The 14,350-nt window shown below is 41.7% G+C and overlaps 1 protein-coding gene across 2 annotated transcripts in view; it reads left to right on the top strand.

The window, feature by feature from the left end:
- LOC147419568 (agamous-like MADS-box protein AGL11) overlaps window positions 1-4,993 on the top strand; it is a 101,399-nt gene extending 96,406 nt beyond the window's left edge. For both annotated transcript variants that reach the window (XM_086505294.1, XM_086505295.1), the window contains 6 exons: window positions 1,605-1,666; window positions 2,267-2,366; window positions 2,524-2,565; window positions 2,754-2,795; window positions 3,974-4,171; window positions 4,737-4,993. In XM_086505294.1, coding sequence (XP_086361420.1) covers window positions 1,605-1,666; window positions 2,267-2,366; window positions 2,524-2,565; window positions 2,754-2,795; window positions 3,974-4,141 — 414 coding nt within the window. In that variant the 3' untranslated portion in view covers window positions 4,142-4,171; window positions 4,737-4,993. The remainder of the gene's footprint in view (window positions 1-1,604; window positions 1,667-2,266; window positions 2,367-2,523; window positions 2,566-2,753; window positions 2,796-3,973; window positions 4,172-4,736) is intronic.
- Window positions 4,994-14,350: the final 9,357 nt, after the last annotated feature.

Genomic DNA, 14,350 nt, shown 5'->3' with positions numbered 1-14,350 from the left:
TTCCTTTGTAAATCAATTTGAGAAGATTAACAAGGGAAACACTTCAGTCATATCATTCTATAGGTTGACATCAACTTCACCTAATTGAAGCTGTAACAATACAAGCCATCTTTGAGAGCTATGGGAGAATAAGATACCATTCTTATGCACCCATTCAGACCATAATAACAATCCTCTGTAGATGCTCCATAGAGGAATGTCCACATCCTTATAATTACCAAACAACACATCCTGAACTTCTAATTTTTTGATGCAAATTTGAGCCCGACTTTTTTGAATGCTAGAAAGGAACTCTCGAGGTCAGTCACTAGATATGTAAAACCTATATATCATGTGCGTTCAAGGACTATATATAAAACCTAGTGGTTGAAAAATCTTCACCAATAAAGGAACCATTCTCTTATTCTAATTTTTTTCAGGATCATTTTTTTGACACTCCCTGTATCTGAAAATGCGAGAGAATATAGAAAACAATAATCCCTAGTGTTGAACCCACAAGATGGGCATTTTTTTATGTAGTGACCCTCTCGAGAAGGAACATAGTGATGTCCCTGCAGAGCCGAAGAAAATGTGAGAGACATCTTCAGTGGCCTGCTTGCATGTAGAACTTGAGCCATCAATTACCCTAGCTCTTAGTGCCTTATCTCCACTCGATACCGCATGACGGACAATTAGCCACATCAATATGTTGTTGTTGTTGGCTAATGGGTAAGCCCAAAGGCATTTAAACCTGTAGGATCAGCTTGGAGCTAAAGCTTTCACTTTTTGTTAAGCTTCCTCTTCAACTCTTCCTTTGAGTTTGAACTGTTTTAATATAAATAGTTCTACTTTATCAATTGTACTTTTCAGCTTGCATCCTCTTGAGGGAAGGCATGGTTTGGATAATATATAGACTTACCTCTTTCCACATACCATAATGCGTCAATTATGCTGAAGTTGAACTCTGTTTGCAGTAACTTCAAGCTGTGATTTTGAAACAAATCATTCCAAAATTTTATTCCTGCTTTAAAGCAGTTGTGTGCTCTTCTGTTGGGAAACACTTTTTGCTAAGGTGAATCATTGAGAAAATAGCAGTAGTTAGATTTAAATTTTTTGGAAGGGCTCCAATTGCTTTTGATGACCTACGAGGCCCGCCAGAACGTGCACAGAATTTTAGCACCAACATGGTTGAAAGGCAAAGAATAGAGGAGGATGTCCCTAATGTTCAAGTTAGTGCAAACTTTGTACTCTTTTAGCTTAAACCTGTGGATATTTCTTTTGAGAAGGAGAGTCTGACAGTCCATTGAGTCCATAGCTCTCATTACCAAATTACCAACCATTTTAATAGCAACCCTGTCCAAGTTTGATAAGGCCTAGCCCTTATTTGCTTTTGGGAAAAGAAAATGTGTCCCAAAAAGGATCTAACCAAAGAATTATCATCTGTAGAAGCAAGTCTTCTTCTTCCTGCGTTGTAATGGACACTTTCTTCCATTCCTAAACTATTTAACAGATGACCCATCATTCTCCATTTATGAGAGATATTCAGAAGATCAGTAACAGATCAAATAAAACAATGCTACTTTCCAAACTTGGATCAAGCTAACTAGCTGCTTATCTTATTGTAGTATTGGAAACATGAGGCGGAGCGATTGAAGGAGCGGCTGATCTTCATGGAGGAAACCCAAAGGTTTGTTTGTTTATGACCAGTTTGCAATTGCACACATGTAAGTTCTGGGTACTCACATAGATGTGAGGAAGCATACACGAGAAAACTGTGTGTGTGTGTGTGTGTGTGTGTGTGAGAGAGAGAGAGAGAGAGAGAGAGAGAGAGAGAGAGAGAGAGAGAGAGCACATGGAGTTTGCTATCACTACCATCACAAGAAGATCAAGAATTTTTCTCATGTAAGAAAACGGAGTCTTTTTCAGTGTTTTTCATACAATGCATAACACCATGAGCTTCTGTTCGAGAGGCACCGCATACCTAGCTAGGTACGATTGGGGGCAAGGGACCACCGGCCCCCCCACCGGGCCGGCGGTCCCCTGCCTCCAATCGTACCTAGCTAGGTATGCGGTGCCTCCCTCACAGAAGCTCATGATGTTGAGGTAAGTCACAATGTGGGAATTTGTCCAAAACTTCTTGTGGCATGTTGTGTGAGCTGTATTTGTGTGTACATGCGGCTGGGAGTGAGTGCACATCATTACTTGCAAGCATATGTGTGAGAGAGATTGAGTCGTGGGTGTAGAGGTATCTGATGAGGATGGTGTGCCTCTTTTAATGTGAGTGCAGAAACATGATGGGAGAAAATTTGGGAGGCTTGCAAATTAAAGACCTCCAAACTCTTGAGAGCAAGCTGGACACTGGCCTAAACAAAGTCCGTGCGGTAAAGGTAATTTATTGGCGCGCGCAACTGCTATGTCTTATTCAAGGATATGAGACACCTGTAATTAAGTTGAACTACTGTCATGTACTTTTGAAGTGTAAGCAAGTAGTTCTTGTGGCAATTGAGCATCATTGATCTCTGAATTCCTTGTTTGGATGGCCAGACACACTTGTTGGCAGAGCAAGTTCAGGAACTTCGCAAGAAGGTAAATGCTTAAAGCTTCAAACCTATCTCCATAGGAGTAGTAATAGGCTTGCAATCTTCAAGGCCACATCCATTCAACAATATTGTCTGAATGAGAAACCATGGTCGAGAAAAACGAAGTGTTGTGTGGAAGGCTTTTACATAAGTGCAAATGATAATCCTCCATTCGCTTCATTGTTATTGGTGCAGGAACAAATCCTCCTGCAACAAAACGAGGTGCTGAGGTCCAAGGTATGACAGCGATTTCATGAACCTTGTTCTTTCTTCGTTCTCCAAATTAAATGCAACTTTGGACCCAATTAGCTAGGGCTCATTAGCTAGGGCTCATAGAATGAAGAAAGAGATTAAGCGGCATGCTATTTTGCTTTGAGTTGGTAAAAGAGAAAGAGCTCGCTGATCTGCAATTGATCAGAAGGCTGCTGACAAATCCTTAGTGAAAACGTTATCTCAAATGGAGCAAACAGTTAAGAAAAGAGGAATTAAACCTAAAACTTTCATTTAAGCTGTGCTTGACATTCAGAGTTGATACTATTTTATGACGCTCTCCCAAGATTACTTCGCTTGGGATCTACGGTGTTCATTCATCCTTGCCCATGGAACATATAGTGGAGGGTATGCTTTGCATGATATATTACTTCCTCATGAAAAGTCGTGAGGCTTATGGATGATGCACAACATGCTTTTAACTCGTGGGAAGTCATCACTTCGGACTTGCAGGGATGATTTATGATGAGCACCCTTGCCTGTTAAAATTCAGAAATTCCACACATTTTAGTGTATCTTTTGAAGGGCAGCTCACTTTTGTTCCCGTACAAAGAGGTTGAAATACAATGGTTAAACTCTCCATGAAAAAGAAGCCATGGCCTAGAGTTCTAAGTCCTGTAGCATCATGAGCTTAATGGTTTTTAATTCATTGTTTTGTGGTGGGTACTCAATAAGAGTCATGATATGCTACGACATGAGTGTGCAATGGGGGAGCTCAGAGCTTATGAAGGCAAAAAAGGCACGTCTCACAATGGGGGAACCTATATATATTGGTAAATAAGGCCCCCATATCGTCAGCCCGGATACATCGGACCATTTCCAGCGTGTCCGGTGCCCTTGTGTGGACAGGCCTAAAGCAGTTTTGGTGCTCTCAGGTGACGTCTAGGTATTACTACTAGTGGATCCCCCCCACCCCCCAATTCTGGCAATGATTATTGGCAATTTTATGCTAGATTGATAAGTCATGCCACCAGTGCCGGTGTGCATGTTATTGTGATAGTTTTTGCTGTCCGACTTCATTAGGTCCTATAGAAAACGATTCTAACAGCAGCTTGTGAACAGGTGCATGTGGTGTGTAAACTTATAAATCATGAAATTGAGTCAGTTAATTTATTCTCTGATTTACTTCTTTTGGGTGTATGCAGCTGGCTGAGGCCAGATCAATGCAAGCGCCTACTAGTGGAGTCACCACGGCTACAACTACTTCTCAAGAGGTCCAAGAGTCCTCAAGTGCAAGAGGATCGGGTCATCATGAAGCGAGCTGGAATGCAGCTGAGACCACTCTCCAGCTTGCCTGCGCCTTCAGTCGATGATATTCACTCTTGAAGTGATGCAGTTTTCTGGTAAGAACATTAGTTCTTTTTTGGGGAATGAATGAAAGAATTATTGCTCTGTTTTTTCCGCTTAGTATGTGCGAGAATATGCTCACATGGAAAGAGTAATGCATAGGGAGGTCATGCAAAAATTCTCATGATAATTCTCATTCAGAGCATTCATCAAAGGCATAATTCATGGCTTTTATCTTAAGCAAGTTTGCACTCATAAGCCTAATCGTAAGCGATAACATGGATCTTAAATAAAAAATCTCTTAATAAGCAATGAAAAAATCATAAAAAGCAGAAACCCTAGTAATACATAGGGAGTTTTTGTAAATATTGTAATCATGATTCTCATAACGAGTATTCTTAAAAAGCATAATCGATGACATTTACCTTAATTAAGCTTATCTCATAATTGAGGACATTTATCTTAATCATGGATCTTCAAAAGAACAATCAAGAATCATAAAAACATGTCCAAAACTCATAATTAAGGAATGCAAAAAGATTAATTCATGATGACTTAAAATACATGTCGTAGATAGCTGAATTGATGACACTTGTCTGTTGGCAATTTGTGGTGATGTAGCTATACGTAAGTGCCGCTTTGGATCACTTATCTGCATGGATTCGGCACAGGTGCTACTCAGTTTTCTCCACTGAGCTTTAGAAAGTATCTCTTCCACGTTGTCCTGCGCCCACCCCAAGGGTTTGGCAATCTTGACAATTTCAAAAGACTTGACTGTGAAGTTTAGTTTATAATGTAGAAACTGATCTTCAGAAAACTGATTATTGATTATTCTTACCCACACACAAGTGATAAGCCTCGAATGGATGATGCTGCGACACCAATGTCTTGTGTGTGTGTGTGTGCGTGAGAGTGAGAGAGAGAGAGAGAGAGAGAGAGAGAGAGAGAGAGAGAGAGAGAAGGGGAGAGATTTAATTTTATTTCTTAAACAGATACATCTTGAAAATGCAAAACAAACAGATTATTTTATCGTCCTCGGAGGTCAAACATGACCTGTGGGACCAAAGATATGTTTGATGTTCAGCTATGTGGGTTTGATTAGTGATTCTTGATAATCAAGGATAGTGGTGATGAGAATTGCAATGGAGAGAGAGAGGGAGAGACAGATTTTACATCGTAGGAACAGTCATAGAGGCCCTAATCCATTTGATCAACAATATAGAGCCCAATGCTTGTTATAGAAGAGGGAAGTAGATAACCAATTTGTCATGCAATGCAACCACAAGAAGATTTAGAAATTTTCTCATGTAGGAAAAACGGAGTTTTTTCTAGTGTTTTTCATACAATGAATAACATCATGAGCTTCTGCTCGAGAGGCACCGCATACCTAACTAGGTATGATTGGGGGTCCCCCCCACCGGACCGGTGGTCCCTTGCCCCCAATCTTACGTAGCTAGCTATGCGGTCCCTCCCTCAGAGAAGCTCATGATGTGAGGTAAAGTCACAATGTGGGAATTATTGTGAGAATTTGTCCAAAACTTCTTGTGGACAGTCACAATTAGTAGTAATTTGGATTATGTTGTATTAATGCATTCAATTTACGTTAGTAACTTTACACAACCTTTATTGTGGTATGTGATTACAACTTTTTGTTTACCCTCATCTTTATCTTGTGGAGATCTGAAAGTTGGGTTCACAGACACTATTATTGTTAAACTTTTTAAAACCGGATGGGAGTCGATCATCTAACTAATGCAACAATCCAAAGCTAGGTCAAGATTGCTTGGTTTAAATTGTACATTCTTGTGGTGCATCCAATTAGATGCAAGAGAGCGTATCAATTGTGGGAACAATCTGGCCAATCAGTAGGCATCTCCTTTGTAGCTTTTGGAGATTAATATTTACATGGTTGAGTGAGAACAACTTGAATTTCTCTCGCGGGACAAATAACTACAAAAGCTTGAATAATATGGAATATGCTTAGATATCTCAGGGCATGTTCTTGTTAGTGTTTATTAAGGTAAATAAACACGTGATCTTGATTTAGAAATTAAGTCTGTCTTTTTTTTGTGTCGTAAAAAACAAACAATTGCGCCTACATTTGATATTTGTAGTTAATGGTCCAAAAACTCATTCCAATTGTTTTGCTAAGCTTAAATATTTGTCAAAGGACCTGTCATTATTGTATGGATGTTTTTCGTCGTTAGAGCTGATGAGGTATGATTAGCATTGAATAGATTTTGCTTTCATTAGGGTGCTACAACTGCTGATCATCAGTTGACCATTAAAGTCATCACTGTGCTTCCCAAAAGCCTTTAAAGCCTTTCATCCCTTGCCTAATAGGATAAAGGGGCCAATAATAAGCTGGCTCCACGTCTTTGGGACCCGTCGGCCCCCTTTGATAAAGCTACTTTGTTCTAGAAGTGGGACACATTTGACTGGGCGTGGAGTGGTTAAAGCAAGACATGATGAGATTTTAGTCGTCCATTCTTGAGTACGAGCTTGTTGTCTCATTGGTTCAATATACTCTTCCTACTCGAGGCCATTTTTGTTACACAGAAAATTTTGTTTGTGTCATGCGTCATGCACGCCTCACCGCTCCTTACATTGAGCTCTTGAATGCACCTTCTCGAGCTCAAAACACTACAGCAAAGTGCCCACAATTCGTCCCCTTTCATAGGTGGCCTTATATTGGCCCCTTTACCCTAGTACATCAATCAAATTGATGGGATTGTGAAGATTAGGCCCAGAAAATGTAAGTTGTTTTCCAACCATAAGCAAAAAAGTAATATAGTGATATTTGTCACATTTGCGATGTTGCCAAAAACCTATGTAGGTAAACAGTTCTCTCGCTTGCAATTGAATGAGGGGTCCTAGAGGTGACTTTGCCTGTGGTCATGAATACTATAAGAAGGACTGCTTGACAGCATGCCGTTGGAGGTGAGGCGGACGAACGCAGCATTGCCTTCGGTACATACCATCTCTCTCTCTCTCTCTCTCTCTCTCTCTCTCTCAGCCTCTCAGCTAGGCCTTGCTGCCTAGCACGGCGATTCCCATACGTACATCCGTCATCTCGATTCTCTAGCCCCGAGTTGGCTAGGGAAGCTCTGACAAAGTCCTGACCAACTGCCGATTACGGATTCGCTTGCGGACAACTCACGCTTCGGTATTCAAGCAGCAATTTAAAAAAACACCTCGTGCCAAATCCGCTATAGTCATGGGGACAAATCCCCTTAGACTTTGCCTTAACGGCAGTGTCAACAAGAACCTTGCTATAGATGTATGTTTTATGGGAAAATGCTCAACAAAATCCTTTGGTGCCCATTGCATACATTGATAAAGCTAAAAATTTCATTATGCAAAATCTTTTGCATGGAACTTAAACGACATTATACTTAATTCTTTGTAATTAACCAACTTAATCAAGTGGCACCACCATGAGAGAGAAGAAGAAGAAGAAGAAGAAGAAGAAGAACATTATTCTAATGTCGTAGAAAACTTTGCTAAGAGACCTTAAAGATCTATCCGATGAGGCGAGTTGAAGTCATGTACCACACTTGGGTGATAGAAAGGTTATACCATTTTCGTGTTTTTATTAGCACACGCACACACACCCACACCCACATGAGAGAGAGAGAGAGAGAGAGAGAGAGAGAGAGAGGTAAGGCTGTGATAGCACACTACCTGCGCAAGGATAATTTAGGACATCATTTTTCATTATGTAGGGCACAATAAATCGTCAAATAAGTTAGAAGGAGCTAGTTGATTTGAGGCAAGGGGTAGCGGAGGGCACCAAGCATGATGTACAAGAAGGGGATACTTAGGAGTGACCAATTGGAGGAGGGAATAGGGTGGAATACCACCAAAGGATGGGGAGCATTAGTCAAGGTACTCAATGCTTGAGATGTGGCTCACTTACCAAATTATTGTAGTAAGAATTTGAAACGAAAGATGACAACTTGACCATGCCCATGGCTTATAGTTTCGGTAAACAATTTCAATGTATAGTGTACACTTGAGAGAGAGAAGCAAATATTACATAGACATGCAAACACACATAGGTTTGACCATGGCTAAGATTTGGGAAAAGGCATTTGAGTTTTATTTAGGAGAGCAAATTGAATGTATGAAAATTATGCAAATTGAAACATACAGAACTTGAAGTGTAGTTTTAAGGCTTCTAGCTAACATCTTGTGTTGCTCTAAGAGCCATTAATAAAGCATAGTATGTAAGAGCCATACTCATAAGAAGATTCTTTGATTGGCTGCAAATTTTGACTTGCTTGTCTATGCTTCCTTGGCTTCCACTTCATTAATAGACTTCATGACTTCATCATTTCCTCATCTTAGGCCCACATTTGAGAAGCCAACCATGCTTGCACGCTCCACAATTTCAGCCAAGGGTAACCTTGTTCACATCGTCCCCCTCATCAATGACTTCATGTTGTAAAGCTAGGTGTTTGAACCCTTGACTTCTATAATATCGCCCAACTTCTTTTAGCATTGAATATTCAACATTGTGTTGTAGGAACAATCCTAAAAGATGAGAGAGAGAGAGAGAGAGATGTAGAGTTTAGGGAGGATAAGAGGGAGAAGCATTCATGGTGTTAACCTGCCAATGACAAAGTTAATTACACAATAGAGATAGAGTAGAATGTAGGTGCAAAAGTAGATTCATTGATTCAACATAAAAGTATGTACAAAAGGCTCATTATATAGAGCTGGCTAAGGCATATCATCTAACATCACTGATGACATCATACAAGCCTTTCAAATCAACCCATACAAGTTGCAAACTCGTGGGTGAACTTTCATGCCACTTTAGGAGTCCATTAAACAACGCTAGGTGAGTCCACACTCTCTAGTGATGACCCCCATGGGTACCCACACCCTTGAGTACCTTTTCCACATGTCCTTCGGCCTCTCGCGCTAGCTCGTGTGTGAGAGCTGGATGCAGGATTGATGAGGCCGAACAAACTATCGAATTGCAGGTTGTGCTCAATTAAGCTAGGCTCAGTGGTGCAACAGAATCGTGCCGGTGTAACGAGCTGGCTCGTCTGAGCTACGACAAAGCAAGCTCACACACATACACCTCCGTCGCGCCACCTCCGCTCCCCTTTCATGGTTCCGACCCGCCGCTCTTGCAGCGAATGGCAATAAATCGACACCTAGACCTCTTGACCCTTAGACCGGTTCGCACGGTAGGCCATGACCCCTAGCCCCCCCAAGCTCACATCTTGCACTCGACGGTCTGTAGGTATAAGTGCTATCGGCTACTGACCAAATGACTCTCAAGGTAGTACTCACGGATAGAGCATGAATGAGAGACACAATAGAAAAGAGGACTTATTGTGAAGAGCAGTGTTTGGCAAAGTGTGTCTTACCTTGCAACCATATTGCTTCTTTGAAAAGTAACAATTCCGCTTGAGAAGAAGAAGAGACGGAAAATTCCCAACACTTTTTAAAGTAAAGTGTAAAAATAGTAAAATTTAGCTCAAAATTTCAAACTTTCTTCTTCAAAAATTTCATTAAAAGGGAATCGTCTATGGTTGCCAAAATGAATTTTCCCAAACAATGGCTAAGAGATAAATTTGTAGGATCTGTTGTTGTGATTCTTATGGCTTCAAAAAGCTGCTGCAAGGCCTCCATGAATTCAAGTGCTCATGAGATAGACGTGAGGAGGATGCCATTAATAACAGGTAAGATGCGGCAGATGGCATCATTGAGATGCCTACAACACAAATTGACATAGATGCATTAGTGGAGTTGAGGAGGAATGTAGCTCTCTCTCTCTCTCTCTCTCTCTCTCTCTCTCGGATGTTGTGCTGGAAGGCAAACTTGGATCAAGAAAGATGGGCCACCATGTTTTGTGTGGAGAGAGCATAGAATGACAGGGGTGTGCATAGAGAGAGAGACGGCTTGAGCACGCTAGTAGTGGAATGGTGATGGCGTGTGGGGGACTACGTAATTTGTACTCTAGATGGACGGAGAGAGAGAGAGAGAGAGAGAGAGAGAGAGAGAGAGAGAGAGAGAGAGAGAGAGAGAGATGCCTACACAATTCAACCCACTGACACAAAGTTTTATCGGGAGGTCTAGCATATGTCTGCCCAAGGTTATTTCTCTATGCAAGCATTCAATACTAAAATAGACAGTGTCATATAGCATTTGTTTAAAGCACGTGTGTTGCAATCTAGTGTGAGATAGAGGAAAGAGGGAAAACACAAAGTACCTCCTTCATGACATAGATATGCCTAGGTGTGTTGCCTCTCCTTACTTATGACTTAATCTTCAACTTTTCTCCTTGTAACAGCTCCTTACTCCTGCCTTGATCTCCACCTTGAACTCTTGTTAAGCTACTATGCTGGCCTTCTTTAGGTGTAGGTCACCTAGATGTCAATCTGAGTAGTGCGTGCATATTTTCTAGTAGGTAGAATGGCATCGAGGAGCACATCAAGAATTAGTGATTGTAGCTAGGGTGATACCCTCACTTAGTATCCAGCACCAACAATCTAGAGCTTATGAGGGGGTTGGAGGTGAAGAGGGGGGGGGGGGGGGGGGTAGGGGTAGAGAGAGAGAGAGAGAGAGAGAGAGAGAGAGAGAGAGAGAGAGAGAGAGAGATAAGAGAGTAGAGGGATTCCATTAGTTTACCTGCAAGCAATTGACTTTGGTATCCATTCATCCAAGGGAAGCCAACAAAACTAACGTGCGGGCCTTTTTAGGGACCGATAATGATGGTGCCACTCTCGTTGTATATTTCCATGGTGTAGCAGTATGCTAGTTGCCTATCTCTGCTTGACTACATACATAGCACACAACGCTTCTCCATCAATATGTCTAGTTCACCTGTCTCATCCTCGGGTCTCTCTCTCTCTCTCTCTCTCTCTCTCTCTCTCTCTCTCTCTCTCTATATATATATATATATATGTGTGTGTGTGTGTGTGTGTGTGTGTGTGTGTGTGTGTGTATGTATATATATATATATATATATATATATATATATATTGTATGTTTGTGTGTGTGTGTGTGTGTGTGTGTGTGTGTGTGTGTGTGTGTGTGTGTATATATATGTGTGTGTGTGTGTGTGTTTGCTTCCATCCCTCATTCACCACCTGCTTGGAACTTTGCAATCTCTAATACTTTTTGTAACCTTCCCTTGCACCCCCCCCCCCCTTCTCTCTCTCTCTCTCTCTCTCTCTCTCTCTGTGTGTGTGTGTGTGTGTGTGATAATAATTGAGTGACCCTAAAAAAAATAAAAATAAATTATTGGCATTGCAAGCTGAGTTTGTTGAGGACTGTAGGTTGTTTGTTTGTGTCATGGAAATGGATCATCCTCCTCTCGGTTGCTCATCTAGGTTGTGCCCCTTCAATCCACTAAGGTGACCATGGCAAGAGCATCTCTCTCTCTCTCTCTCTCTTACTCACACACACACACACACACACACACACACACACACACACACACACACACACACACACACACACACACAAACATACACACGTGTGATACTATCAGTATGCTCTGTCTCTCTGCTGTGAGAAGTGAGTGGGTAGGTGAAAAATCAGGAGCACCTCGATGGGAGGCAATGTTAGGAAATATGACGTAGCTAAATAGATATTTGAGTAGATTACTTAATGGAGAGAGATAGATTTCACACACACGAGATTAGAGAGAGAGAGAGAGAGAGAGAGAGAGAGAGAGAGAGAGTACATACGATATACGTGGTTCACCCAATGTGGGCTACGTCCACGGGAAAGCAGCCACTCAATGGCTTTAGTAATTCAAAAGAAGAGTAGTTTACAAAGGGATTATACCCTTAATAGAGCTCACACCTTGCTTCACTCTCACCACCTCACACTCGCCTTGTTGCATCAACTTCACACTATGAAATATGTGTAGAAATGGCCTCCTTTTATAGGCCAAAAGAGCTGCCCTCTCTCATGAGAGGCAGCCATGTGTAGCCGCCCTTGTGTAGATAAGTCCAAATCGGACCCTCCAATCCGCCCATGTGTGGCCGCCCTTGAGAAGACAAGTCCACTTTTGAATTCAGCCACACCGGCCACTGGCTATTGACTTCCGACCACCGGCCACTGGCCATTGACTACCGGCCACCGACCAACCGACCGATCGTTTTCCGACCACTTTTCGACCGTTGTCCGGCCATAATATTCCGGCGAAAATGAATATTCCGACGAAGTTTGGTTGGCCCTAAAGTTGCCCTTGATTTTTGGCCGTGAAATTTTGGTTTCGGCCAAGTGATTTTTATTTCCGGTGAGTGATTTTCCTTCATGCACGATGGCTTCTCCTCGTAATGGGGGCCTTACAAATGTGCGCTTTTACCACAGAAAATTACAAGGGGTAAATCAGGCTCCATACTTAACAGGAAAATAGATAGGTGCAAAAGGTGGTCGAGGGGGGCTACATAGTGCAGAGTCAAGAAAGACAAAGATGATCCATCCACCTCCTAGCTCATGTTCCTTGTTGACCGCTAGGTTCTCGGCTTGTGTCCCCCTGGGGCCATCATTGCACATGAGAGTATGGAGGAATCAAGTCTAGATATAAGACAAATCTGTCTATCCATGGAAAATATATAAGAGAAAGCTACAACTACTTCCTATCCATGGCAAAGCTAATCCCCTTGATTCTATGCTCATCTCTTTGTCCATGCGGAGAGAGAGAGAGAGAGAGAGAGAGAGAGAGAGAGAGAGAGAGATTTGTCACCTTGGGGCACACTCCTGGGATGAGTGTGGAGAGTGATGGAATTTAAAGCAACTTACACTCCTTCTTGAGCTTTTGCACCTTGAGCCTCAATAAGGAGTTGAGATGGACTGGCCGAAGGATGTAGGGTTCACTATTTCTTGAATGCTTATTATAGAGCAACCAGGAAGGAGGGCTTTAGTTAAATTCTTTAGAGATTCATACACCTCTTCTTCCTCGGTGGTCCACTTGGAAACTTCTTGCAACCACTTATCCATCATGCATTGAAAGAGGTATTATCATTATAGACTGAAGGGTTCTTAGAGTCCTCCTTCGTGGGGGGGTAGTGAAATAATGGGGGGAAATCACAAGCAAGGAGTGGTGGCCTCAACACCTCCCCTACCTTGATCCCTCATCACGTCAAGCATGTGATCCATGACACAATGCGTGAGAGAGAAACAAACAAGGGGCACCACCTAAGGATGCGGCTTGGATGCAATTGAGATGGGTGAAAGGATATTAACGTGACGTGCTTTTTATGCTAGTTAGCATTTTCAAATTAGCATATCTTAAAATATTTGGGCATCTGATAAATATTTGGGCATATCTTAAAATATTTGGGCGTCCGATAAATTTTTTAACAAATAATATCAAAATTTGTTGGAGGTTGTACATTTGAATTCCTTGTTTCAAAAGCTTTCTATTGATATATCATATGTCATATATTGTGGAGATGTAGCTTATGTTATTGTACTAATTAGCATATGTCAAAACTGTGCTAGTTAGCATACCCTTTTTCCTTGAGGTGTTATGGTGTGGATGGTGAGTCCCAAAACCCTTTTCATAGACTAACACTTCTAGCCATGCTAGAATGTGGAGGCATGGTGCCTACACCTTAAAGTGCTCATGATAACTTCTAATACTTAAAGGTTGTGCTTTGGTGAGATTTTTGTTACTTTGGTGAAGGAGACCCCTCTTTACATAGGGAAAGATGGTCGTATTATCCAAAACTTTATAAAGCTAAAACAAGCGCCATGTGATCATGGGTCACACTTGTTTAACTAGGTGTCTATGTGCCAGATTATTAGTCTTATGAGATAAAAGGAGGGAGAGAGGCGGGGGGGGGGGGAGGGTAAAGGGATGGGAAATTTATATGGTTGCTAGTTACACTAGCTTATTGAAAGAGAGAGGGTATGGAATTTACAAGGCATTTGTCGGAGTTTGCCACTCATGGCAGCCTTGAACTCTTCTCACCTTCTCCTTTCCACACTCATTCCTTTCTCTCCATCACCAAGACCTGAAAGTTTCAGTTCTCTCACCATCTTGCTCATATTCATCTCTATATCGCACAAATTCTCCTACATACATACTATTTATCTCACTCCGTCTCTCTCTCTCTCTCTCTCTCTCTCTCTCTCTCTCTCTCACACACACACACACACACACACACACACACACACACACACACACACACACACGCACACACACACACACACACACACACACACACACATGCATATTCTCTCTCGCACACACAAAT

Source organism: Adiantum capillus-veneris, chromosome 29 (genome assembly GCF_014529385.1).
Source record: "Adiantum capillus-veneris isolate H3 chromosome 29, ASM1452938v2, whole genome shotgun sequence".
Classification (NCBI taxonomy): Eukaryota; Viridiplantae; Streptophyta; class Polypodiopsida; order Polypodiales; family Pteridaceae; genus Adiantum; species Adiantum capillus-veneris.
Note: the sequence above shows the minus strand (reverse complement) of the source record. Positions and strands in the feature narration are given on the sequence as shown.